At 42.5% G+C, this 26,857-nt stretch overlaps 1 protein-coding gene across 1 annotated transcript in view; it reads left to right on the top strand.

Annotated features, from left to right (window-relative positions):
• The window catches only part of ADGRL3 (adhesion G protein-coupled receptor L3), a 514,763-nt gene that overhangs the window by 346,122 nt on the left and 141,784 nt on the right, over positions 1 to 26,857 (top strand). Inside the window, exon 9 of the mRNA XM_074823334.1 lies at positions 26,073 to 26,153. Coding sequence (XP_074679435.1) covers positions 26,073 to 26,153 — 81 coding nt within the window. The remainder of the gene's footprint in view (positions 1 to 26,072; positions 26,154 to 26,857) is intronic.

The raw sequence follows: 26,857 nt of genomic DNA, 5'->3' as shown, positions 1-26,857 counted from the left end.
ACCTAACCCGCCCAGGAGATAAACCAGGATACTTCTTTATCCTCTTCGCAGATTGGTTGTTACCGTTGCAAACCAGATGGGAATCAGCTGTAAGACCTGCATGCCATGAAGTCACAGTCAGTATTCATGGGCTGGAGTCCTGTTCCCATGGGCTCACAAGCAGGAGTGCTTGGGGACTGGACTGGTGGGTAACTAGGATAGTTGAGGGATAGGGGAAGGGCAGCAAGAGACAAAATGATTAAGCTAAACTTCACTTTCAAGCTTCAAAACAAAAGGAGGCCAGAGACTTCGGCACTTCATAATCCTGTCAAACGCCAGGAGGGGGAAAGCACCTTGCCAAGAACATGTCTGAAAAGCTGAGGCGGCTGTTCCTGGCAGCAAGCATGGGATGTACTGCTGAAGATAGCGGGGTGATTGCATAGAGAAAAAAGCATTGACTGTATATGAAGGATAGCGGCTTTTCCTCTTCTACAGTGAGTTCTTTGACTTGAGGAACCAGCCTAGAGTTGTGATTAATTTACATTTCATTAAGTTCAAGACCACCGCTCGTCACACTGACATCCACCACAGCTTATCAATCTGATGCAAATGCTTTGCAGCAAACCCAGCTATGAGTGTGCCAGCCCTTTGCGTCTGAGCTGGTTGCCAGAGGCAGGAAGCAAAAGGTGACACATAGCAAATGTCCAAGGCTGCCTTTTGCAGGAGGAAGGGACTGCCTCGTGTACTAGAGACAGCTTTTGAGCGTTGGATTTTTACACATGATTTTTAGTGACAAATGCAGTGTTTATCCCTTGGCTGGCAGATTTTGCTGTCCTGTGTGCAGCAATGGGGGGTCTGCACAGGGTTGGGGGTTTAGCCCAGCAAGAGACTCCAGGATGTTACATTTTTGAGCTGTTGCCTCTGCCAGCTCCTCTCTTCCCATCCCAAAACAGGATTATAACCTGCCAGGCTTCTTCTCAAGGCGTTATCCTCTTAGTTTAGATCATATTTGTGCACCTGATTCCTCAAGGCTGGCCCTATGTGGTGCAAACACTTTCTGCTCCCTGCAGCTCTGCTCTGGCCTGGCTGCAGAGCCACCAGCCTGGATTGGGGTGTGGAGTCCTGGAAGTTTTCTTCATGTGCCAGCTTGTTTTTTTGCTACTGTGTTTTTAAAATGAGCAGCCTGTATTCCTGCTCCTCACTGAAAATACCTCCACCATGGCAGCTCATGAGTCTGGATCGCTCTCCTCGCTTGTCTGCCACTGATTGTGTTGGTTCTGGAAATGACTACTGTAATATTTTTAGCAGCACTTATTAAGACTCATCTCCTGAAGTCTAGTTCAGTGTTGCTAATTAACTTCTTTGATGCCACCAGCACTCTGCAGTGCTGCCGTATCAGGTTTTCTTTCTTTTTTTTAACCAATAAAGCCAAGAAAGCAGATGTGGATGCCCTGCCATATTCTGCTTTAGAGCCAAAGCAAGCAGAGGATGGATTGGATGCCCTCATACTCTGGTCTTGATACACAAGGTAAAGAGGAGTAAAAAGCTCTTTAGGAGTAAGGTGCAAAATTACTGAACCTTTATAGGGAGGCTTTACAGAGCCCTTCCTTGACTTCAGGAAGTTCTGGTGATGCCCTTAGCATCTCCTCATCCTTCAGATGTGGCAGCAAGTCAACTTCCCAGACACGTAAGGTATAATAGATAAAAAGTTCCCAAGGTATATGTGAGGAATGGAAAGGCCAACCTTATCCTCAAAAATCTCGCTGGACTCTCACAGTAGGGTTGGATGTGATGGATTGCTTATAGGAAGGGAATTTAGGTTAAAGGTACAAAAAGCATCCTGGTAGCTAATTTGAAGATCTCCATTCTCTGGGAGAAATGGGACCAGCCATGAAGGGCTGTGAAATGCTAGTTGGTGATGCTGTCAACAACATGACAGGGGAAGAGGGGTAGATCCCAGAAAAAAGAGATAGTAGGCACTCTGAAGCACACCTTCTCAAAGTGCATTTTGGCATTAGTAACTACACTAAATCAAGAGAGTTGGGTGGTGAAAAAAACAACAAGAATAAACCAATATGCATTTATTTCAGGTAAGTCTGCCAGGTGTGCATGAATAAAGGCTGATATAATGAGAAAGTTTTGGGGGCAAAATAATAGAGTTCCTGGAGAGTTTCAGCTCAGCCATTATTCAGACAAATCCTCTGAAACTGGGGGGAGTTTCGACTAGGGGCTTCAGGAATGAGTCTGCAGTGAACTTTTGTTTGCCCTGGAAGGAACTGCATTTTGATAGTGAGAGGCTTTTTGACCTCCTAGTTTGTGTCTAAAGCATCCAAAGAGGGTATATAAATATAAATTGTAAGCTGGAACAAATAGTGAATATCCATATGAATTTGAGTCACCATATCTGCCCTACATTTTTATGTTGAAAAGACGATTTTTTTAAGTGTGTACTTATGATTGGAGGGCAAAGCAAATGATGAAGGCTTAGGTGAAAGAGCTGTGTCCATTAAAACAATATAGCGATTGTTCACTGTAACAGGATTTCTTCACTGTAAATAGGATTTTTTCTTGATTAAAATGTGCTGAGAAGAAACAGGACTTGAGGCAAATTTCACTGAAACATGGGATTCGTTTTAAAGAGACTGTCACTGAATAAGCAAACCGTCTGTTTCATGTTATGTAGCTCCTTAGTTCAGTGTTCTCACAAAGTACCATCTACTTGAGGCTCAAAAGGGATGGCAGGGGGAAAGCAAAGAAACATCAGAGCTGAAAACTATAGAAGTTATACACTGCCCATGACAGAAGATGGGAAAATCAGCTGCCTTTATACCAGTCTGAGCTGACTTACTGGGGTGCCATTCATGCTTCCCTCAAATAGCTGGAATAAATTAACACAGCCACTGGAGAGACGAGGCATTCGGCAGCTCTGCAGTTCTTTTTCATCTGTTGATGTTTAGGCTGGAGGTGGGGAAAGGGCCGCCTGTGTGCTGCAGGCAGACAGAAAAAGTAGAGGCAGCATCAAGTATAGATATGCCAGCAGAGAAGTCTTTAGTCCATTTGTAGGGTCTTTCCAACGTACCATGTGAATAAGAGATTTTGTGAGCCCCTGTGTATTGACCTCAAATTCAGTTGCCTCTCTGACTGTGTTAAATAATTCCCTCTATCCAAGGCATGCATGAAGGATGCTGTGTCTCGCTAAGGTCAGTCAGCCTGAATTCATGTGTTTTGTGCTCTTGTACTGCTGAATTAAGCAAATGACTGGTAGTGTTAATGTGAACACAGGCTCCAGGAGGAGGGAAATACTGAGGGAAGGCTGCATGAAGAAGAAAAGGAGGCGATTTTTTTTTTTGGGGGGGGGAGAGGTAATAAAATATATTTGCTTGACAGGAGCATATGTATACACTGGAGGGACTAACAGCAATGAGTATTTTTGGCCTTCTCCACATAAAAGCTTGCTTTTCTCACTGGACAGTGACTGCCAAGTATTTTCTTGGTGCAATATTGAGTGTGTTACAAGTTATTCACAAGAAATATCCTTGGAGTGACTGGAACAGATTTTATTGATAAAAGCGTTGTGTTCTTCACCATGGCAAGTATCAGGATAAGTAAGAAACGCCAGCACCCAAAAACCAAGCCAAAGTGGAAAGTGCTCTGGAAAGTTTCTGGTCGATTCGTATAGTTTAAGGTGCAGATTCATCCAATGTTGTGTTGGGAGAGGTACCTCTGCCTGGTGCCTTGTTTGTAAATATAAGCTCTCTTTATGGATAAACAAAATCTCCTCCTGAGCTCAGTGGGAAGTAAATGAAGCTTTTGGGTAGCCTAAAACTGCATAGTCAGAACATGGTGTGTTGTGTAAGGCTGCTGTAATGTGTTCTTATCATATAAATGAGTTTAAATTGACTCTGGTATGAAGAGTAGAACAGAGAATTAAATTAGATTAATAGATTTTTTAAGACCAGAAGGGACCATTAGCTCATTTAGTCTGACCTCTGTAATGCATTCGATTGGATTTCATCTGCTTCCTCTTGTACTGAGCCTAATGACTTGACTTTAACTAAAGTGTACCTTCCAGAAAGGCACCCAGACAATCAGTGCATCCCTTCATGGAGTGCTTTTCTTGGTGGCTATTCTGTTCTAGGGTTCAGGAGGTAAAATAATATTCGCATTATAAATGTTTTGGTTGTACTGCCTGGTCAGTGTGTCCTTTTGCATCATACATAAAGAGTCAAAAATGCGCTTCTTGAATTCACTCTTTGCACCTTGCTCAGATGGTGATCAGGAGGTTGCCTTCTGTGGGAGTTACTGGTGGGTCTGAGCTTTTAATTTTATTTAAAGATGTTACAAACTTGTTACATGAAGTGGGAAATTCCTGAATAGCACAAGAAAGCAAATAATTCACTAGTAATGAGAAAATAGCTTTCTGGGCACTGAAAACAAGAAAGCCTTCTACTTTCAGATGTGTACTTTATGATGAGTGTCACTAAATATGTCTGTAAACTCTGCTTTTTAATTAGAAGAAATTAACAATCTGCAGAGCTTGCATACTGCTCTCGTAGTGCCACTCCATTTTTATTTGAACCGGAGTGGTAGGGAGTGACATTTAAATCTCAGAGTTTGTCATCAAGTTCTAATTTTCTCATTGATGAGAACATCTGTCCATTGGAAAGGGTAAAAACTCGTTCCAGCAGTTTTTCCCTAAAGTATTGGAAGATTTCATTCCAAGTGGGTTTTCTGATTATTGGTTTGGGTTTTTTTGCCTTTTGTTTCACACCCTCTTTGTAAAAGACCCTGTATTTACACTGGGTAAAAAAAGATGATGATGCAAGGAAATTAACTGTAGAGGATACAAGAAGCACTTTGGTAAATAACCGTTAATTTTATTAAAAGTGTTGTTACACCACATTTTTCATGTCAAAACAGATTGGCAAATTCTGGTGAAAAGAGGTTGTCATTTTCTTAATATGCACATATAAATTGGCTGCACTAAAAAAAAGTCTTAATTTGATTTGAAATACTATTCTGTCAGAATGTATTTTTTTCCTTCTAACACCATGGTTTGTGATATTTTGGATAAACTTTACCTTCAGGCATTTCTTTATGGTTATTGACCACCTGAGAGAGGCTTTATCAAGGCTGTGGCTTCATTAGATTAAGCACTGTGAGAGCAGCTGTGTTACCCCCTCTTTCTCACATTTTCATTGGAGAGAAGAAACCTTAATGGGCATGTATCAAGGAAGGCTAGGGAAGTTCTGTCTTCCCTTTACAGTGTAATTTGTGACCACAATGATCTTGTGCATGTTTGGAAGTCATTGTCCCAACGTAGTTGACAGCGTATGCACCAGCTGTAACCAAAGAAAAAAGATTCAAATGACTGAAATGTCTTGGGGGCTAGCTGGTATAGGGTAGTGCCAATGGGAGTTTTGCGCTGCTTATTTCCATGCAACCTGATTTGCACATCGTAGGAGATAAGCGTCGCCTTGCTGAACCATGGCCTTTATGTGTTTCATTAAATTTCCCCCTTATGATGACTTCTAGGTTAGGGGGAAATGATGTGAAGTTTCCTTCTACAGTTAGTGGACATTTATCAGTGACAAATGTCTTTGCTTTAGTGAGTAGATCCAGAGCTGTAAAAGCCGGTCCTTATCAGATAAAGTTTTTGTTGCAGTGACCTTACCGTCCTCTTCCTGCTCTGATTTGAAAGCTGATTTTAATCTGCAGAAGGAATAATTATTAAAAATATAGCATGCATTCATACATTTCTTTAATTCATCTTCCCTGGAAGCCTTGTGAATACAGAAGCAGGAGACATGGGCTTGTGCATACCCGAGGTTTATCCACAACTTGCTGGTGTGACGTTTAAACGTGATTCTTGATTCTGTGCATGGACTGCAGAGACCTGTTTAGCATCATGGTGCTAACCTGATTCCTCCAAAGTCACTTTGCAATGTGACCTATTTTCTTGCTGGAGAAGCTTAGAGGAGCCAGTTGCACCTTCTTTGCCATGGAGGTAAGGATCTTTCGAGGGAGCAGAGGCATTGGTGTTTTGGGAGGTTATCTTCTATTGTGTAGCTCAGGGCTGGCCAAGAATGCCCACACACCTCTGTGGGTGTGTCTTGCCACAGAGGTTGCCTGTTAGCCATTGTGGGTCCTGTCAAAAAATGTCTGAGGCTGTGGATATCGAACAGGGAACCAGGGAAAATGCGAGGCTTGTGGCTGGCTGCAGGTGAGGTCCTTAAACAGTAGTAGTTTGAAGATGGACCTAGAAAAGGGTCAGAAACTCTAGAAGAGTCTCTGTGTATCACAGAGTTGCCAATAATAATAGTATATCTCCATTAGATGCTTGATTCGTCTCCTCTGCCCCTTTCCAGGTATTTTTTTAACGAAGCCAAACCCTTTGCTGATGGCCATGTATAAGGAGAGATGACATCAAGGGGAGAGGAGGGCTTAGGCAGCCTTTCTTCCACTTGGAAACCACGGAAAACAAACCAATATTTTTGCCTGAAATTAGAAAAAAAAGAGAGGATGTCAAGTTTTATGAAATCCCTTAACATGCATGGCAGAAACTCTGGCCCATCAGTAAAGGTGACACTTCCCATAGCTGACATGACTATTGAAGAGACATCTTTGAGCCTTTTAGTAAAAGTATTTATTTGTTTGTTTGTTTAGAAACCTATAAGAAAGTCCTTTGGATGTTTCCATATGGGATGTTGATGTTATTTTGTCCCCTCAGTATCTTTATAAACTTCATTTGTTGTTGATTCTAGAGATCTGTTTTACCTATCCTGGGCTTGTCACTCTTCTACTACAAGAAATTGATCATTGATTTATTTATTTTTTTATTATTGCATATTTAACAATAAAACTGAGTGATGTTCTGTTCCCAGCTGAGTCTCCAAGGAATGCAACTGTTTCTCATTATAAAGGGAGAAAAAAAGTAATTAAATTTTAATTATTTTTCCCTTTTGCCCAAATATCTTCACACAGTGCAAATTAAATAAAATTATTTAACCATGACAAGCACTTCTGCCAATTAATCCCTGAGAAGTGAAGCTGGAAAATGTATGCCACACACATGCAGGCAGTCACACACAGATGCCTGGAAAAAAGAAACCCAAAGGAGTCTAAGACAAGCACGAGTTAACCAGCCCAACGGAGCCATGAATGGGAGTTTAAGCGATAGTGACATCCATCCGCGAGCTGATCTGAGCTCTTTGCAGCTTTCCATCTGATACTCTGAAGAATCTTTTTCCCTTCTGGCTTAATAACTAAAGATTAATTGAAGTTCAAGAACTCAGTATTTCTAGTAGCCTTTATACTGAAATTTAAGATGGGTAATTTAACTTTGAATTGATATTTTTTTCTTCAATTTGAGCTTTTAGTATGTGCATATTTTTATCTCAGCTGCGCTTGGGTTTCCTGAATTACAGGCAAGATTACCAAGAGATATTAATTAGACAAATGTGTTTATTAACAACATAAAGATTGTTGTACTGAATGCATGAAAACTGGATCCAGTTACTAGAAAATAAAATCTTTCAGGCAATTTCAAAGCATTAAAGAAAAAATTCATCTTGGCTATCTGGACTTTTATATATATGGTTTCATTATCTATTGAAAAACACTGGTGCTTTTTGTATGGGCAGTGCTTCAACGTCAGTTAGCTCTATTTCTGAATTTCAGCAGATTAAAAACTCTACTTGAAGTCAACGGCCATGTCCCAGGGAAGCAACTCTTCTCCAGAAAGACCTCATCTCACTGCTATAGTGAGGTTCTCATGCGCAGGCATCTGGAGAGCCTGTGAGATGGTTACTGGCTTTGTAAAAGCCGTACCTGCATCTCTGAGATGTTTATTTAGGCCTATTTTTTATTCAGACTTCATCTTTTAGCAGCTGAAATCAAACATTGAGCATAGAGTCATCTGAAGCTACTGCTGGAGGAAGTACTATTGACAGCAAGTCGTGCACATTTTAGCTATATGTATATACGTGTGTGCGTGTGTGTATGTATAGATAGATATTTGCACATTGATTAGATATATTTGAAAAAGTAGGATTTGCAAGCTGGTTCAGTTGCCAAGGTGATTTAACTAAATACACATTTATTCTCATGGAAGACAGGGACATACTCAGTAGCTTTACAGACAGGGGAGGGTTTTTTCCCTCCTTGGATGAAGCTGTCCCAAGCAACGCACATGTTCTGATAGATACAAGCATTTGGTAGGCTTCCCTGATTCTATTCAGACATCAAGATGTTATGCAGACCTAATTAATTTGATTCCACACATCACTCCAGATACAATATAGGGGATTGATATATTTCTATCCCTTTACCTATTTTCCCTCCTGTAGGATCCTCTAGGCAAGACTAGGTGGGCTTTGGCAGAGTAGCAAAGGTTCTTGACTCTGTTGGACAACATCAGATGGCCAATACTAAGCTTAACAGGAAAGGAAAAAGGCCCAAACCAAAGTGGGGCAGCAAGACTCTGAGGGAATGGGCATTTTTCCTGAACTAGGTAGTTTTCCTGTGGTTTGCAGTGAAGCAAAGGCTTGGTCCTAACTCTGACACCATTAGACTGTCTTGATTTGCTAGGCAGTGGTTTCCAACCTCTGATGTTTCCAAGTACAGTCACTGCTTTGAAGAGGAGAGAGCATCAGCCTGATGGAAATTCAGAGACAGGTTTTCGCAGGCAGGAGAGGAGTCATCCAGGTGGCAAATGGGGACAATTGGGAAACCGCTGCTTTCAGCCTCCTCCTCTATTAAGGTTGAAGCTTATATCACCCTGGGGCTTAGATGAAGAAAACTGTACATTTATACTACAGCACACCAATGAACTGTCAATGGAAATTTTTTTTTTTTTTTGGTTGGAAAATGTCCCATTGATATAAAATCAAAATGTTTGTGGGAACTTGTCCTTTTTTTGGCAGGAAAGTATCAAAACAAGCCTTTTGGATGCTGCTGTTGTCATCAAGAGTGTTCAATTGTTGTTATATTACAGTTTTATTGTTGCGTTTAACATGGAACATTTTAGTATGACCTAAGGGGAAAAAAATAAGTTCTATGGAAATGAAAGATTTGGTGACCCTAGAGTCAATGTTGTTTCAAAGTCACAATCCTTTAGAAATTTTAGCACGTCACCATTTCCTTCAGAGGGCAGGTTTTTCTGACCAGCACTCATCTGGACTCACATTATGGTCCCTCAGCCCTGCCAGAGCAATGTAAAGCTCTTGTTGATTTGCGCCCTGTACCCTGGACTCGCTGCATTTTTAGACCAAGCAGAGAAACTGTGATTTAGCTACCTAGAGGGGATCTATCAAGGAATATTCCCTGCCCTTTCTAGTTGGGCCTATAGCTATTTTGTGGCTGTTTCATTCTCTACCCTTTTCCATAGCTCATAACTTTCCCCTGCAGGTGGCAAATGCTGGAAAATCTCAGCAGTCCTTGCTGAACTGACCAGAGAGAGTCTTAAGTTTGCAGATCGCTGTGTAGGAAGATCAGTCACACATCCTGCATTTTGCTTCGGGGGAAAAGGAGCAAGCGCACTAAGCAAATTACTGGGTGATTTATTTATTTGCAATTCTGGGATGGAATCTTTTATCTTCATAAATCTCATCTTAGGATAGGTATTGTAACTACGCCCAGTGGTGATACATTTGTCTATATAAAAATCAATGCCTTAACTGTGCATAGGGAGAAAACCTTCGTGTTTCACCCTAGCTGCATTTGATATCCAAACTTAACTAGGATTGTCCAGTGTTTAGTTACATACTAAGATGTAGCTGTGTGCTTCATCTGTATTGCTAGATGCAGGGGCTGAGATTCAGCTACAGGCTTGCATGGAGGGATTGGCATTTAGCGGGGAGTGTATCGTGTGCCAGATTTTGTGATGGTTGGGTGCATCACACTAACAACAAATCAGCAAGAGGAGCTGAGATGTGCATGATGTGGTTGAAAATGTCAAATGCCACAAGTAGAGGCATGACAGAAAGGTGGCCAGCAGAGCTAACTGTGAATATGGCCTTTTTTATGAGGCCATAGTTTGTTGCAGAGCTAAGCACAGATGACTTTGGTTAAAAATTAGCCTTGGTGCCTTTCCAGGGTATCTCTCTGAATGAGAGTCAGGGATGGATCCAGGCCCTGCATCTTCCTGAGCTTGTCTGAATTTTTTTCTGAATTTCCTGCTTTCCTAGGAGCACAGACTTGCTTTTCCACTTGATGTCGTGGGGCCCTCCTCCTCCAGCTGCACTGTCTCCTGAATGCTTTAGATGCTCACTGTTTTCTGGCTAAGTCATAGTTTAGACGGTTGTGATGTTTTCTCATTTCATTGCACCCCACAGTAAGCTTATCACCTGCTCTTTTCTGTTTGTATTAGTGCTGTATTGATAGTATTTTAAATTGAATTCTGGACCTTTGTTTTGAAACTGGGAGATGTGGACCAGATCAAAAAGGGTTTGCTGGCGTCAAAGTATGTCTACACAATTGCTATCTGACAGCATCCTATGCTTTGGTTATAAGTACTGATCAGTTCTGATGTTTCCAGTACATTAATTTATCTGAGACAATTTTCTTAGCTAAAATTTGAGCAGCAGGACCGCTGACCTCATATGACCCTAATTTCTTCATCTTGGAGGCATCCTACTCAATAGGAGATTGTTATAGATGAGATTGATGAAATTTGGGCAGGTGATCATCAACTTGGGGAGATTATGATAGAATTGCTAAATTCTCCTTTGTCCTGTGCCCACTGAAAATGTAAGATGCATCAGTTCACTGAATCATATTATTTTAGTTCAGAAAAGCATCTGAACAGGCTGAACTTTATCAACGGGGCTGAAGACCCTTACTAGCTTCTAGAGGTCGAAGGGAAACGTCAGGTATCTGCTTGTCCTCCCATCTCTCCCTTTTAGCCCAGCTGCCTCTGGTGAAGAAGCCTACTGACAACTGAGAGAGGAGGCCAGCTCAGATGAGGATTGTTGCTAGCAGTCCATCACTGTGTTGCAAATCCCTGTGTTGTATCAGAAATCACTGTGAAGTGTCAATTTTTGCCTCCCTGCACAATGGCTTCTTCCCAGCTGAATGCCATTCATTACCATTTATATCTCCAGTCTTGTCCCTCTCCAAGGGCCGGATCCACAACTCAAACGGAAAGACACAGCCTTGCTGAAGGCAGTGAAGTTGCAGCCATTTGCACCACCTAAAGATTTGGCCATTTGTCTTGAAACTGGCTTATCATCTCTGCAACCCCAGGGCATGTTGCTCCTTGCTTGCTTAATTGCCAGTTTAATCAAAACCTGACGTGCTGTTTCAAATATGATTTCTCCCGCTGAACAACTCAAGCTGTCACAGCGTTTCTGTGCATGTGTCTGGTGTACACCATGAATAGCTAAAACGTATGGCTCTATTTTGTGATGCCATGAATCCAAGCAGACTTGAGCTGTCCAGGCGCTGTGGTGGCTGTTTAACGATGTTCCCGTTCCCAGTGTATCATTAACCTCCTTGTGGGAGGTTATCCCCAGCAGAGCTAGTAGGACGGAGCACAGGAGCGCTCATCTGCTCCACTGCAAGGTCCAGAAGCCTGACTTTGTTACCAGATTTCTGGAGGTTTGGACATCTGGGGCTATATTCTGCTTTCTTCATTTTCTAAATGCCACACCAAAAATACGAATTTTCAAAAAGGCAATCTCTACATTTTGCTCTCTCAAGTAAAACTTAAGGGCTGTCAACTCTAGTGACCATGTTGTTGAGCTCAGTGATGGTTTTTCCAGAGCCTCAGCCCCTGTGATTGCAGGATTTTCAGTTCTGTTTAGAAGTACAAAAGTCTTCTTGCATTTCTATGCAGAAAGAGAAGCTTTAAAACACAGTTCCTGAAGACTTTGAGGCACAGCAAGGAACATCCTAAATCCATAATATTTATTATTTCTTGTGGGCTTTATTCACTTTTTGCTTAAAAGTCCTAGGATGTAATCTCAGAATTTGAGGGTGTCTCTCCTGGCTTGTACATGCTTGAGGTTGACAGTGAAATGTCTTCCCAGCACCGGCTTTTGATCAATGTCATTTCAAGCACCTGACAAACTGAGGCTTTTTCACAGGTTGGTTTTTTTCTGGTTCTCCTGGGAGCTCTAAGCTTGTTCCGGTCATTTGTAACCTTTGTAATCAGCTTCACTGAGGCACCTGGAGAAAACCTGCTTCCCTGCTCAACCAGCTTGTAAAGCAGAAGGTGTAGGTATTTGCCCTCAATTCACAGCACAGATATTTTATTGCCCTCTGCTTTTTCTTGCAGTTGCTCCCTTCTTTTGGTCTCACACCTTAATAAAATCTTCCAGTGGTTTTTAAACCTCTGCTTATCCTGAACAGAAAGCTGCCTTTGTGTCAAGTAACAGGCAGTTTGCAATCTGGCCTCTCATCTGCATGAAACTAATTGCAGATTTTTGGCTGGCTTCTTACAAAGGAAAAGTTTTCAGAGGACTTTCTCCCTGAACATAGCGAGACAGGATCAGATGCCAGGGTCTCCAACCTGCTGTGAAGGCAAGTCTTGTCCATTTTGTAGATGTGTCAGCATTTTTTTAATTTTTTTTTTTTTTTAGGGAACTTTTCTCCCCCATTTACTGTCCCTCTTTGCTTCTGTTTGATTTGCCTGGAAATAACAACAGCATGATTCCTCAAATCCTGTAACTTGAGAAGAAACCCCCATCTCTAATTAAGTCACCCCTGGAGGGAAGGACAATGAAAGCTTGAACTCCTGCACAAAGAACTTGCCTGTGCAAAGGAGCTTAAACTCTGAAATAGTAGACTGGCACAGAGAGCAGCCCAGCCACCTTCCTCAGTGGCATTCCCCTCCACCTGCAGAGGCTGGAGAAAGGAGGTAGACTTGGCTGAGGCTTGCCCAGGGTTCAGCTCATTTGTTTTAGGACCAATGGCTGGTGTTAGAAAGGTGAGTTTATGCTGCTGTGAAGGTGTCACTGCCACAGTGGGGTCATACCAGATTTTTTTTTTTTTTTAATCTCTTTTTTTAATTTATTTTCTTTAAGCAGATTGTGCTGCTCCAAGAATCCCTCTGCAGCAAGTGGGCTCATTTGCAATACAGGTTACTGAAAGCTAAATACTATCTTCTATCAGATTCTTGTGTACACGCCATTCTTGCTGCAGTGGTCACTGAGCCATTCAACCAATGTTACTTCAATTGAAACTATCACGTCAATCAGAGCTGGAATGGCTGATATTATTGAGACTGCATATTCAATCCCAAGGAGCCGACCCAGAAATCATACCTCTCTTTCAGTGGCACCAAGCCACTAAATTCTATTAGATATAACCCTAAACAAGATGGATTAAACAGAGCTGCTCTGTCCTTTCCCTGATCCAGAGAAGACAAGCGTGTATCTATCCTGGGCTCCTCAGCAAAAAGGTAGTTATTACTGTTGCTCAGGGTGAAGCTAATTCTTTAAAAGTTGTGAATCCTATGTCATTCAGATACCTAGTCAGAAATACTGGCATTTCTTCTTCCTTGCTTGGGTTGCAGGAGAGTGAAGGAAGAGCTTCATGTCACTGACAGAGGCCTGGTTGGCTAGAGAATTGGAGCTTGAGTTTGTCAGTTCTTCAATGAAAAGATCATTTAAGAAACCCAAATGCAAGGTTAAGGGTTAGCCTGTTAGAGGAAGTTCAGCTTGAGATAGTGGTCAGGGCTAGTATTTGTGAATATGTAAATCTCTACGTTCATTAAAGCAGCTAAGGGGTTGTAGCTCTGAAAGGAAAAAAATATTTCTCTTGCATTGGGGTATTTCAGAGGTGATGGAATATAGGACTAAGGACAATTTGAATATTGTCTGTTGCAAAGGAAAATATTCAGAACTAAAACTGCCCATTAATTTTACAGCAGCATATTTCACTGCAAAGAGCAGGAACCTGAGGCAGAAGGAGCTGAAAGCATTTTCAACTGAGCTGAAATACACCACCTTTTGGGTGTCCTTTTCAGACCCCGTGATGTCATTTTCAGTCATGCTGTGTGTCTCCTGTAATCCTTTTTGAGGCCAGACAGACACATCAGAAACAATGTAAGCGTAACATGCCTCTTCGCCCTGCATGTATGTAGCTAGGTCAATGGGATCAGGAAATTTGTCTGTGCCTTGGGACCCTTGCCCCAGTGCTGGCAAGACAGAGCAGTGCCCTTGCAGACCTGTCTGCAGCCCTTGTGGAGGACAGGCATCCAGTGTGACTCATATGGTGCGAAGGAGGCTCAGGCGAGAATTCATATGTATTATTCAAGAAGTACCAATCAGGATCTTATTGTTCTAGGCAGCGTGCAGACTTATAATCAAAACTGTCATCCAAAGGACTACAGTAACATCGTGGGAACCAAGATAAGAATAGTCCAGAGGCAGGCTTGAAGGGCCATAAAGAATTTAGGTCCCAAATAGAGAATATCTGATACTGAAAAACTGATATTTGACCTTGTATGAAACATCTGGTCTGTAGAATTATGTTTAATGTATAGACCCATATTCTGCACATGGTTATTTTGGAATGAGTGAGCTTGTGCAGTTTCTGAACCATTGCAAACTTTTCAGTCCCTGGCTGTGTAGAAATAAGTGTAGGACAGCAGCATGAAGGGAACAGATGGTGGAACCACCTGTGTCGTTCCTGGCTTTGTGAAACAATGAAAAGGGACACGGTGACGTTTGTAAAGTCGATAGTTGACTTCACCAAAACTAAAATTGGTAAGCTACAGACTTCAAACCTGTTTGAATCTATAAACCAGCAATGCTGCTGCATGGGTCCTAAAAAAAATAATAATAATAAAAAACCATTAGCCACATTGAGCATGGGTTCCCCCAGCTGAGTTTACAGCAGGTAGATAAAGAGAAAAAATAAACAGTCATCACCGTGTTTTGACACTTAGCAAGACAGCAGTCCATCGAGTTGTAAAGCTATGTTATGTGCAAAGGTGAAAAGAATGCAAAACCAACACAGCCCCAACTTGTCTTTGCAAAGCATTTTTGGGCTGCTTGCCACTGCTTCACCTTATAGGACTGGGGATTTCTGGAGTTTCCAATCGAAGTGATAGAAAGAGATGCTCTTTTACTGACTGTGACAGGAGCACGCTTAATCTTTGCTATAAAGCAGTAAGAGTGCTTCAAGGATTTGACCGTCAAAAATGGTATTCAAAATTGTCACTGATGCGGAAAGGTTACAGATATATTCACAGCTAGGGACAAGGTTTAAAAATGCTTAGATTTCACTTTCTTTGGGCTGAGGAAGAGGGAGATGATTCCTAATGATTATTGAAAAAAATCCCGGTAAGGCTTTCTTCGGATGGCTGATCCAGCAGCTTGCCTGTTATTGACATTGAAGATAAACTCAGGCCTAAAAGCTCTGCTTCCTATGCTGTTAGTGTCTGCACCAAAAATGTATTGACTCTGCCCTTGCCGGCAGTCAGAAAGTCCATATGCAGTTCCTATATGTGATTTACAAAAACTGTTGTATTCAGATCCTCTATCCATATGCAATGGGGAGTTGAGAGAGACTTTTGAGACCTTTCTCTCACAGGTTTCTCCATTCAGTTAGGTTAGTGATGAAGAGTACAGCAAAAGTAGGTGATCTCCCCTCTTCTTCCCCTTCTCTAAGACTGAACAGAGAACATGGATTCTTTAGGAGGCTTTTGATTAAGAAAGAAAACATGAAAACAGAGAGGAAGTCTGTCAGAGTTGGATCAATTTGCCCAAACAGCTCAGTTTTTCAGCTGACAGCATTTTAGCACTCAGAGGGGAGTTGTCAAAATCCCTCTACAGGCAGCCATGTCCTTCATGCTGAGACATACCTTGTATTATCTCAAAAAGAAAGAAGTAAAGAAAAAAAAAAAAAGAAAGAAGATGAGGTGGCTTAGATTACTGTTCTTTTAGGTCATGGAGAAAATACCCTTATTTCATTTTTTCATCAAATAACATAGTGTTAATCTCATTTACTGCTTGATCACTCACTTTGGGATGGAGTTTATCCACTCTTGCAGGGACTCTGCACCGCAGCTGAAGCTTGGCAGCAATCTGAAAGCAGAGCCAGGCAGGCTGTACTGTCTGTCTCAAGGCTCCCATTGCAGATCAAAACAAGTGATTAATGAAGTTAGGGTGCACTGACCCGCTTGGAAAACAAATTACTCATTTCTTTGCACTTCTTTAATGAGAGCGGTTGATAAAAATACCTGTAATGATGAAGACTGCTTTAATGCTTTATTGTCTGGCAGTCCTTTCTGAGCTGCAGTGAGGAATAGTCACAGAAACCCATGGAAGATAGGAGTTAAGGTTTGTGTGGTATGTGATCATGTGGCTATGGAAGGTGGAGTTCATTAAGTGGGAGAAGAGGATGCACTTTGGGTGCCAGAGAAGCAGTCCCATGTGCTGAAATTGTTTCTTGGAGGCTGGCAATCATGAGTTCCTGGAGAGGGACTTGTCTGATGTAGAAGGTGAGTGGAGGTGAGGTCTCACTTGCTTTGGAGGTGACAGAGGAGAGAGGATCGCAGCAGAGGTATAGGCAGTACCAGGGAGGTGCAACATGGGGATGGAGACCATGCTACACACACAGAGACATACAGGCTGGAAAATAGAGTCAGAATTGGAGGGCACATCTCCTACAGGCTGTCACAAATGGAGGAGGGTGGGAATGACAAATTCTCGGACCACATCTCACAATATTTGAAACCACAAGACACTTCAATTACCATCTCCGGGCTGATGACTCAGATCTACCTGTCTGCTTTGGACGTGTCTCCTATCACGTAATCCAGCATCTGAGCTGATTTCTCTGACAACCCGCCTGGATGCTTTGCCACTGAAATTTAAGCTCACCATGGCGAGAGCTACTGCCCGATTTCTTCTTTTCCCCCACTGCTCCCCTTTCTGGGTGAACAAGAGCAGCACAGAAAGACAGGACTGTGTCCCAAGTTCTGCCCGCAAGGAGTAAGCGTGCTGTAACACATTTGGCTTTCATTAAAACCCTTGACCTGGAGTTGTGAGACGTAGATCTCTAAATTATGCTGGCAGGTGGATTAAAAGCTGTCTGAAAGGCAGTGAATAAAGGATGCAATTGGTTGGAGTCTCCCTGGGGCAAGGAGAGAGTCTGGTGTGGGGATGGAGGGGACGTCCAGATACAATGCCACTACTGTTCCCAGGTGCGGTTTTATGTTACGGTTAAACTGATAGCTGTCCACATCCCACCCCTGGCTCTTTTATTCTTGCCCTTTCCTTTGCATCAGATCTGGCACTGCCGCCACGGCAGCCTGAATTGGTTCTGCTCATTGAGCCAGTAGAAAAGTAGTAATTATTGTTTTCAGTGGATCGTTTTCCATCAGATCAGCTCTAGCTCACTCTGTGATTGCCTTAATTGCGAGATCTGCTGCAAGGAAGGGGATGGAAACGCCTGGCCATATCCCAGGGGAGGGAAGACCACTGTGAAATGGGTTAGCTTTAACACGAAGCTACACCCTTGGTTAAGAGTGCCCAGCTAGGAGAGATGGGGGAGACAAGAAACATGGGCAATAGTGAGAGCACAGCAGCAAAGGGCAGGCCCTAAAGGAGCACAGGTGGGGGAAAAAGAGCAAGCAATGGGGGAAAAATAAGCCAAAAACATCTCAGGCAGGGGGGCAGCAGGATTCCAACCCCCACCCTGTCCCCCAAGAAAGGGAAAACAAAGGTGAAATCTTTTGATAGCAAGGTCTGCTGAGAGGGAGTGGTGGGCAGCCCTGAGGAGATACCTTTCAAAACAACATAAGGAACAATTTTGCCTCTGCAGGAGATGAACTGGATGGCTTTGGCTAGGTTTCCCCTGAAAAGGTCCTCCTGACTTCTCCATCCCAAGTCTTTTCAGGCTCATCTGAGGCAGAACAGGCTGGGCTTGACCCACTAAGGCAGTTGGAAATGTCCTGCTTGACTTTTGGGACAAGAACAGAGTAAGGACGGCAGGAGCTGGCACAGCACTCTTCGTATCAGATTAAATCTTTGAGAGGTGGCCAAGAAAACCTTCCTGGGCTTTGCTGTACTCACCGTTGCAAAATGCACTCTAGGTGCTTTGTGGTTACTGATATTTGTCATCTGCCCCAGGGCTCTGAGGACTGCATTGCTCCAAATCCCTCGGTCTCCTCTGCACCAAAATCACTCTCTTCCTCCCCCCCTATTTTCCAGTGCAGGTGACTGGTAAATTGTATTTCATAGCACACCAAGCACATCTGGGAGGGGAAGAATAATATGATGTGTCGTGTTTCTTTAGCCTGCTGGGCAAGCTTTCAGGGAGCAAAGCTCAAAAAATGTGCAGCCCTGCAGGTCAGCTCCCTGCCTCAGGCATGGGGAAAGCCAGACCTGGATATGGCCTTCCTCCATGTGCTGCTGTATGAGGGGAAGATAGGAGGTCTTTAACATTGTTTAATTATAATGGCACATGTGAAATATTTTCTGGGTTTTTTTCTCTATCTTCCTCCCTGGCCCTTATACCAGGCACTCTCATACTGCAGGGTAAATTCTGGAGCAAGTGCTGGAGGATGCAGAGCATCGCTAAAGCCAAGGTGCTGCTAAATCAAATGTTTTAAGTCCTTAACAGAGGGGTGAGGTTCATCTAAACAGGAACTAGAAATTACAGTGTTTGCCCAGCAAAACAAGGAATCTCAGTGTGACTTGAAGAAGCTTCTTCGTCTCTGACTTCAGCTGGGACATGAGCCCTAAGTGCTCCTTTGAAAATATGCAGTTGCCACTAATGAAAAGCCTCCAGTTGCTTTAGCTACTATAATAGGCAGGTTTTAACCCATTCCTTTGGCATTATTTTGGTCCTTATTTTTGCCTGTAATTCAAACATAGCCTAGGCCCTCCTGGATAATGACTGTCACGTGAGGGCAGTTTGGTCTATTTTGATTTCCTTTGTCTTATGGTCAAGGCTGGCTGTTGTGACAGATTCAAAGCAGTAATAGCACATCCTTTGAAAAGACTAGTCCATTTTATCATGCTTTCTGCTCGCACAAGCACACTGCCAGGCACTGCTTTTGGATTTGCATTTACTCTAAAACACGAGATGCATGTGTGACAAAGACTTAGCCAAATGTCTCCTCAGCTCACCCTCTCCCTGTATCCTTTATCGAGGTTTCTGCCTCAGCTCCCAGGTTTTCTTCACTTTTGGCAGCCCTGGTGGCTGAGCCTGCAGGTTGCTTTGGTCAGTACTGGGGAACTCAGCCACAGCTTGGGACAGGGAGGTGAGAACCCACCTCTTGACCCCTCTCTTTGGAAGGCAGAGAAGCAAAATGCATATATCAAAACAGGTTTTCAGTTAAAAAAAAAGAAAAAGGCAGAGTCCTGCATGTCCTACACTCAGACTTTAAATTACACCTGTAAAATAAGATGCATGAGCACACAATATTGGCATTTGGAAGAGCTGCTATTATATACATTTTATGACCTCTTCAAAAGCAACGTACAGTTAAACAACATACAGAGTTGCAATATTATAATTTTGCTCCTGTCAAGAACAGTATGGGGAAAGAAACATTTGCCTGTTATGCTGGCTTTACACAGGAGCCTTTCCTCGGCGTGGATTGTAGGCTCTCTGTCAATGCCTGTTGAGGCTGCCGGTTTCAGTAACCTCCATTTTCAGAAGGCAGCCATGACCAGGAGCCAGCAATCCCTCCACACGCAGCCACATTTGCAGGTACCCTCCTTTTCCTGATGCGCTTGCTAATTTAAGCTTGCAATGGTTCCTGGTGTGAAATACAAGAGGCAAAATGGCAAGAGAGCATAGATAATGTAGTAGGGGAGCATCCTTTGGAAAAGAGGGTTTTTGTGTATTCAGAGGCATGTACGTCTTCAGGGGAAGGACAGGGAAATAACCCTGGGAGGGAGAGAAGAAGAGGGAGCAGGTGAGTTACTGCTACCCTAAGGAGTTAAAAGGGCAGTGAAAGAGAGAGAGGTACAGATGAAAGAGAGATACTCCATAAAAGTCCATGAATAAATGAAGCAGTGGACAGAATCAGTGCTACCTCTGACATGTCTGAGTTAAGGAATGGCTTTGTAAAAGCTTTATTTAAAAAGAAAGCTTTTAATGCGAAATGGTAAAGGGTGGGCAGTGAGGAAATGATGTTTTGTAAAGATAGTCATTGGTGAAAGGCAGAAAAAAAGGCTGCTGGAAGAAGTCTGAATATATGGCGAGTAATAGGTCTGAATGAAATTTGTTTAATGACATGTTGAAAGAGTTTGTTAGCAAACCTAGCAGCTTTTTAATTTATCTTTCCATATGTTTTTATATATGCCTACATATTATTGAGTTCAAAAAGATCCATGAGTAGAGAAAAAAGGACCAAAAAAAGGTACTAATTTTGGAAATTAAAGAGGATGAGAGTGATGATCCTGGAACTTGCAATCCAACAAAGCAGAATATAGTCTACATTTAGATAATAAATTAGATTTTTGAAAAAATCCCATTAACAGTTAGAAGATTACAGAAATGTGGCCAAAAAGTAATGTTGTTCTTTACAGATCAGATCATCACAGACAAATTGGACTGCTTTCAAAAATGGAATTTTTCAGTTCCATGGAAAAAAAGGCCACAGCATACAAAGTATACTTTATCTTTAAAGATATTAGTAAAATTGTCAGTATGTTTTCCAAGACTTTTCCTTAAAATATATATTCAGAGTACCTAGTGTGTGCCCATCCCATTGTTATTAAAAAAAAAATTTATATGAAGAACTGAAATCAAAGTCTCAGAAATCGATGTGCAGTTTCATGGTTATTAACTTAACTCGTTAGTGATCCAAGCGAGTGGGCAAACAGAATGAGGAATTAAGTCCATGGAGGTGGCTGTGTTTGGAGGTGCTGACAACAAGGGGTATAGGAGAGGCGGTACATGGGAGCACCAGGTCGTTAGAGGTACAAGCACAAAATTAAATCCTCTGCATGAAATGCTAGCTAGGCTAAGAAGGATCTTGAGAACTGGTGAGCCTATGGAAGACAAATACATACCAAAAGAGGCTGGAAAATGGGTGGAAAACTGAGCAAGATATGCACTCTGACATGGCAGCAAAAATGTTGCAGTGATCGCCCCCGAGGACAGTAAAGAAAGGGGACTCTCACCAATGAGACAAACAGTTTGAAGCATGTATCTCCTGGTCGCTTCTCATTGCTGCTGCTGGAGCTGGGTCAGGCACGGCGGAGAACTGCAGTTCAGATGCACGACTGTCCATGTCCACCATGGTACCATGGGCACTGAGCAAAGAAGCAATAGGAGAAATTGAGGACCAGCCATTTTTGATTTTAGTTATTTTTATGTCATTGCCAGTGCCAGAGCTTTAGCAGACAAGTCATCAGATGTTTAGGAGGTCTCTCATCAGATATATTAAAAAGGTTTATTTTTCATCCAGTAAATGTTGATATTCTTTCTCTTTGCTTTTGGGGGTTTGAATCTTCCAGTCTTATGTTTCCTATCCAGTTTTTTCTGTAACTGCACAGTAAAATCTCAGGGATAAAATGAGCAAAGGCCGGGCAGAAAGGTTTTCTATGTGCATACATGACAATATGAGTTGTGCTCTAGAAAAATCAAATTTCACAGGCACTGGAAACTTGACATAAGGTCAGGAGGGAGGTCTGCCCTGTTACATGCTACAAACAGTGGGTACGTTTCCAAAAAAAGGATTGGGGGAAGTGTTTTTAGTAGATAAACAGATGAGACTACTTTGCTGCTACTTTCCTTGGTTAGTCCATGCATTCGCAGATTTTTTTCTGTAGTTTTATATTGTGGCATCTGTAGATGACTAAATCACTTAGGGGCAGATTTTTGAAGATGTGTGGATGTTTATTTTCTGTCTGTGTGCATCCAGATCCCTTTAAAAAAAAAAAATCCCTTAGGCCAAGCTATTATGTTTCATTCAGCCTTCACAAAACATTATCTTTGTTCTTCTAAGTTACTGGCTTTTTAAAATGTGTTGCATCTCTCATGTGTCAGGCCTGAAAAGAATGGCCAGCCAGGCACTTTCTAATCTGCAAGCATCTCCCCTATTTCATCTACCTGAGGAAGGTTGTGTCACCAGGTAGACTTTCAAGGTCATATCTACATTTTGCTCCCAAAAATCACTGCTATCAAACATGCTGCTTTTCCCATTGCCACAGCACGTGCATATGTCCTGGCTACTATGGATGCCATATGTCTGTCCTCACTGAGAGAGGGGGCATGAGCAGAAGACACATCCATGTCACATTTGCTGTTTGCCCCATCTCACCTGCGACAGTTTTGACATTTATGCGGTGTTGGCCAGACCTGAATCCCTGTGGTATGATACAAAATAAACAGACAAGAACTGACCCACAGTTGTCTTCCAGCTTTAACCCTTGTTGCCCATTGCTCCTCTTGCCCTGCTGTTGCCGCTCACAGGGAGCCATGGCCATCGGCTATGTCGGTGGCCAGACCTCACCAGCAAGAGGAATAAGGGCAATGGAGCCCAACCTTAGTGATTAGATACAAAATTGGCAACTTCATCGCACGTTACTTTGATGATTACATTTGATTGCTGTTTACTTTTTTACCTGGAAGCTGGCTGTAGAAACACCAGATGGTTATAGTCAGGGTGGGATTTGGAGAAGGCTGTGCAAGCTGTTATGTTACAAGCCATGCTCAACTTTCATGAGCAACAGACACATCTTGACCTTTGGTATTTTGTCAGAAGCCATCTTTTTTTTTTTTTTTCCTCCCTATTTTTTTTAAATAGCTAAAAACTGAGCCAATTATTTAAAGAGGTGCAGTTATTTCTGGAGCATCCTGCAAAATTTGGAAAAGACCTGACAGCGGCCATTTCTTCTCCTATAGGCACAGGTACCAGGCCAGTATTGGTTAGCATGTGGGCAGCTATTCAGGTTGAAGAGCAGTCAATCAAATAGGCTCATGGTTTAATAGATAGGCGGATAGAAATGAAAGCCTGACAGCTGGAGAGATGGTCACACAGGCAAGGGAGGCCATGTCCCACCTCCCAGTGCTGCACTGTTGTCAGCTCAGACCCAATATGCAGAAAAAACAGCTGAAGAACTGGATGATTTGGAGAGGGAGGTGTTGAGTGTTTCTGCCATCTCTTTTTCCATTAAGGCTTTCACACTCCCCTTTTCAAGTGTTTCTCTGCAGTAGTGGGAGCTGAAAAGAGGGAGATTGGAGTCACTCATTCCTAGAGCTGGAGCGTGAAGTAAGCATCTGAAACTGCAAAATTCACACAAAAGGGACTGGGAATTGGCGTCACTTGGCAAAACTTGACCTGTAGGTCTTTGAGACTGACTTGAGCTGCACCAGTGATATCAGCCTCAAAATCTTGCATAGGTTCAATGAATAAAATTGTGGGTTTTTTTAATGGAGTCAGTAGCAAAACTTGTAATAGCGTTAAAGCCAGAGGACCATTGTTTTTATCCTCTAGTTTGTCCTCCTGACTTCTCCATGTTTTCTCCATGTGTCTGTACCAGTCCCATTGCTAGGGCTCACTTCAGGCAACCCACCCTTGCCTCCCTTCTCTCAACCCTCTCAGATGTCACTGTTGTCAATAATAGTAAAACCAAAGAAAAACTGGTTCTCTTGGTTAACAAGAATGTCTACAAAGTATCTTATTCCTAAATGTGTAATTGGGGGCCGCAGATAACGGTGGAGAGCCTTTGTTCCTCATATGGGAAGACTGATGAGTTTAAGCTGGCATTCATGCCGAGAAAATAAAGCACAACAATTGTTTGCATTGCTTTTTTATAGAGAGAATATTAAAATCCAAAATTTGATTTATTAGCATTGCAAGAGCATACAGTCTAACAGAAGTCAAATTTGATATTTTTTTGGAAGTAGCGTGTTTTGCATCAACAGCAAGTAGATAAAAGCTTTCTGCAACTTGTTTCATTTATCACAAGAGAGCATTTGATGCTACTGCTTCCTCCATATTAAGTAAAAGCTTTTATAAAACATTCATAAACTTCCATAGTTATTACTGAATTGTAATGAATGTCTAAACAAACTCAGATGTTTTGTAGTCTTTCGTATACTGTGCATGTACCTTCTTCACTCCAGCCTATCCCTTTAAGCCTGCAGAATCATTCTTTTTTGTATTTGGGATCACTTGGTCCCAAGACCAGGTGATAAAAAAACTAAACAAAAACAATACCAAACCATGTGCTAGCAATGTTCCCATAGGGCAAAAAAGGCCACCAGCTTCCTGGGCTGCATTAGGCAGAGCATTGCCAGCAGGTTGAGGCAGGTGATCCTGCCCCGCTGCTCAGTGCTGGTGAGACGTACCTGGGTGTCGGGTCTAGTGCTGGGCTACCCAGTACGAGAGAGACAGGGACTTACTGGAGCCAGTCCATCAAAGAGCCACAATGATGATTAAGGGGTTGAAGCTTCTCTGTGTGGGGAGAGGCTGAGAGAGCTGGGACTGTCTGGCCTGGACCAGATGTGGTCCAGGGGATCTTACTGATGTGTATAAGTACCCGATGGGGGGGAAATAAAGAAGATGGAGCCAGGCTCTTCTTAGAGGCACCCAGTGACAGGACAAGAAGCACAAATTGAAATATGGGAAATGACACTTAAATGTCAGAAAAAACTTTTTCTTTTCTTGTGAGCGTGGCCAAGCACTGGTACAGTTTGTCCAGATCAGTTGTGGAGGCTCCATCCTTGGAGATACTAAAAATCAGACTGGACACTTGCCATGGGCTCTTGTTGCCTTTGGGCTGGACTACATGATTTCCGGAGCTCCCTACCAATTTCAGCTGTTTTATGTTTCAGTGGTATCTTTGATGCAGCAAATGGGGAGCCTGTCCTATGGTTATAAGGGCACTGATCCTGCACATTGAGCAGCTTGGAGTCAGAGCAGACCATCTGCCCTTTCTGCTGCAGAACCAAGAGCTATTAAATGATGACTTGTGCTCACTAATGACATCAAATGGATTTTTAACATGTAAACGAGAAGGGGAAAGCGGGGTAACTCGTTATTAACTATGGGTTTGCCTGAAGCAAATTTCCCATGTTAAAGCACTTAAAAGCAAATATAGAATTTATGATGTGTCAGTAGATTTTAAACCTGAATAACGTCCAGTTGTTGTAATGGCTAATAATGCAAATTATCTGAGTCAGCCTCAGCATAAAGTGATAAATATATCCTGCCCATTCAGACACACTTCTTTTTTTTTCCCCTTTCCCATTAATATTTTATCCCCCTGAAGAGATATTTTCAACATATAATGTGCACCAGCATACTGCGCTCGTGGTATTCCTGGATGTCATTACAAAGAAGTCCAAAGACTGTACCGCTGCTCTGCTGTCTGTGACGCTAGCTTGGAAATTGCTTGGAGCAACAACAGCAAGTGTCAACAGGGAGCTGTATTAATTATTTGGAATGTGTCTCATAAGAGGAATCAACTGCTTTTATTGCAGCACGAATATTACTTGAAACGGGAAGGTTACTCTAACTGTTATCGTAATCTATGTGTCATTAACTTTCCATGTTTAGAAAAAGAGATTAACAACCCTGTAAATTGTTACAGTAAATAGATGAATTATAACAACATGTTTTTATTATAAATGGAAGTTTCTAGGTATAGTTACCTCCAAATTACTGGAGAAGAATTGAGTCTTTAGCAGCTAGGAAACTGCATGGTGGTAAAAGCGATACTGAGCTCTGCAAACTGATATCTGCGTCTTCTGCAGGTGGGAAAAACAGATGCAGTTGTACTTCATACCACACTTCCTTCAAAAATTGCTTGCTTTACTCTTTAGAGTGAGATTAACAGATTGAATGGGCTTGCATGAAATCAGTTGTCTTCTGTGGCATATGGCCTTTTAAGAGAACAGCGTGCAAAATGTACATGGTAGTGGGAAAGCAGGTATAACTAAAATTCAGCATAGTACCCATGTCTGCGTGGAAAAAGCAAAACAAATGAGAGTGTTTTCAACTTTTCATCAGGTGTCTCCACAAAATGGAAGTTCATTGTGAAAAATGCACAATAGAACAAAATATTTACAAACCTGTTTTGAATCCAGTGCCATAAAAATGCTGTATGTGTAATTATAGCCCTAATAGATCTCTGTAGGAAACAGCAGAACTTAAAACACTTATTTGTCCACAGGGCAGGCTCACCATGGGCAGGTTTCCTACATTGCCCCACCGATCCATCTCGATTCGGATCTGGAGAGACCGCCATCCAAGGGTGAGTCAGTGATGCAGTCTCCATGCATGTGCATTGCGAACCAGCCATAGCCGTGAGTTCATATCATTCATTTGTTCATAGAGCTTCCATGGTAAAGTTACTACCCTCCATACAAGGACGCTCTCAGGAGCAAATTAATTCCTGCAAGAGAGCTGTATGAGAGATGACCATGTCCCACATGCCCCATTACGTAGCTTTGAACATACCATCTTCTTCACAAACTGTTTTGCTCTTCCCACTAGTTTACTTCTGCAGGGACGGGTATACCTTAGGTCCTGCCCTCTGCCTCCCTCCTTTCCTTCCTAAAGGCAGCACACAGGCACAGGGGACTGCTGGCAGGATGCAAAAAGGCAGATTTCACTTGCCCCTTAGGTGAGTAAGGGTACAGAAGTGGTAGTGTGGTGGTTCAGGCCTGGATTCAATCCGTGTTGCTGTTGCTCAAATTTTTTTCTAGAGCTGGTGAGGAGACATGTTCGCTCTAGAGGATGACTCAAATTTTACATGAGCTGGTTGCCCTTGGGAGCAATGCTAGTAGCTGATACGTATGGAGTGAGGCCAGAATAGCCCTGCTAAGATAGGTGCCTCTCTTGAATGGTGCAAATAAAGTGATATGAATGTGATTTCTCTACCCCATTTGGAGGATCGTTCTCTGGCTGTGTTGTGATGAACCCCCAGTGTTGCCCCAGTGTCCTGGGAAAATGGGC

The sequence above is a fragment of the Strix aluco genome, chromosome 4, assembly GCF_031877795.1.
Source record: "Strix aluco isolate bStrAlu1 chromosome 4, bStrAlu1.hap1, whole genome shotgun sequence".
NCBI classification, from domain to species: Eukaryota; Metazoa; Chordata; class Aves; order Strigiformes; family Strigidae; genus Strix; species Strix aluco.
Note: the sequence above shows the minus strand (reverse complement) of the source record. Positions and strands in the feature narration are given on the sequence as shown.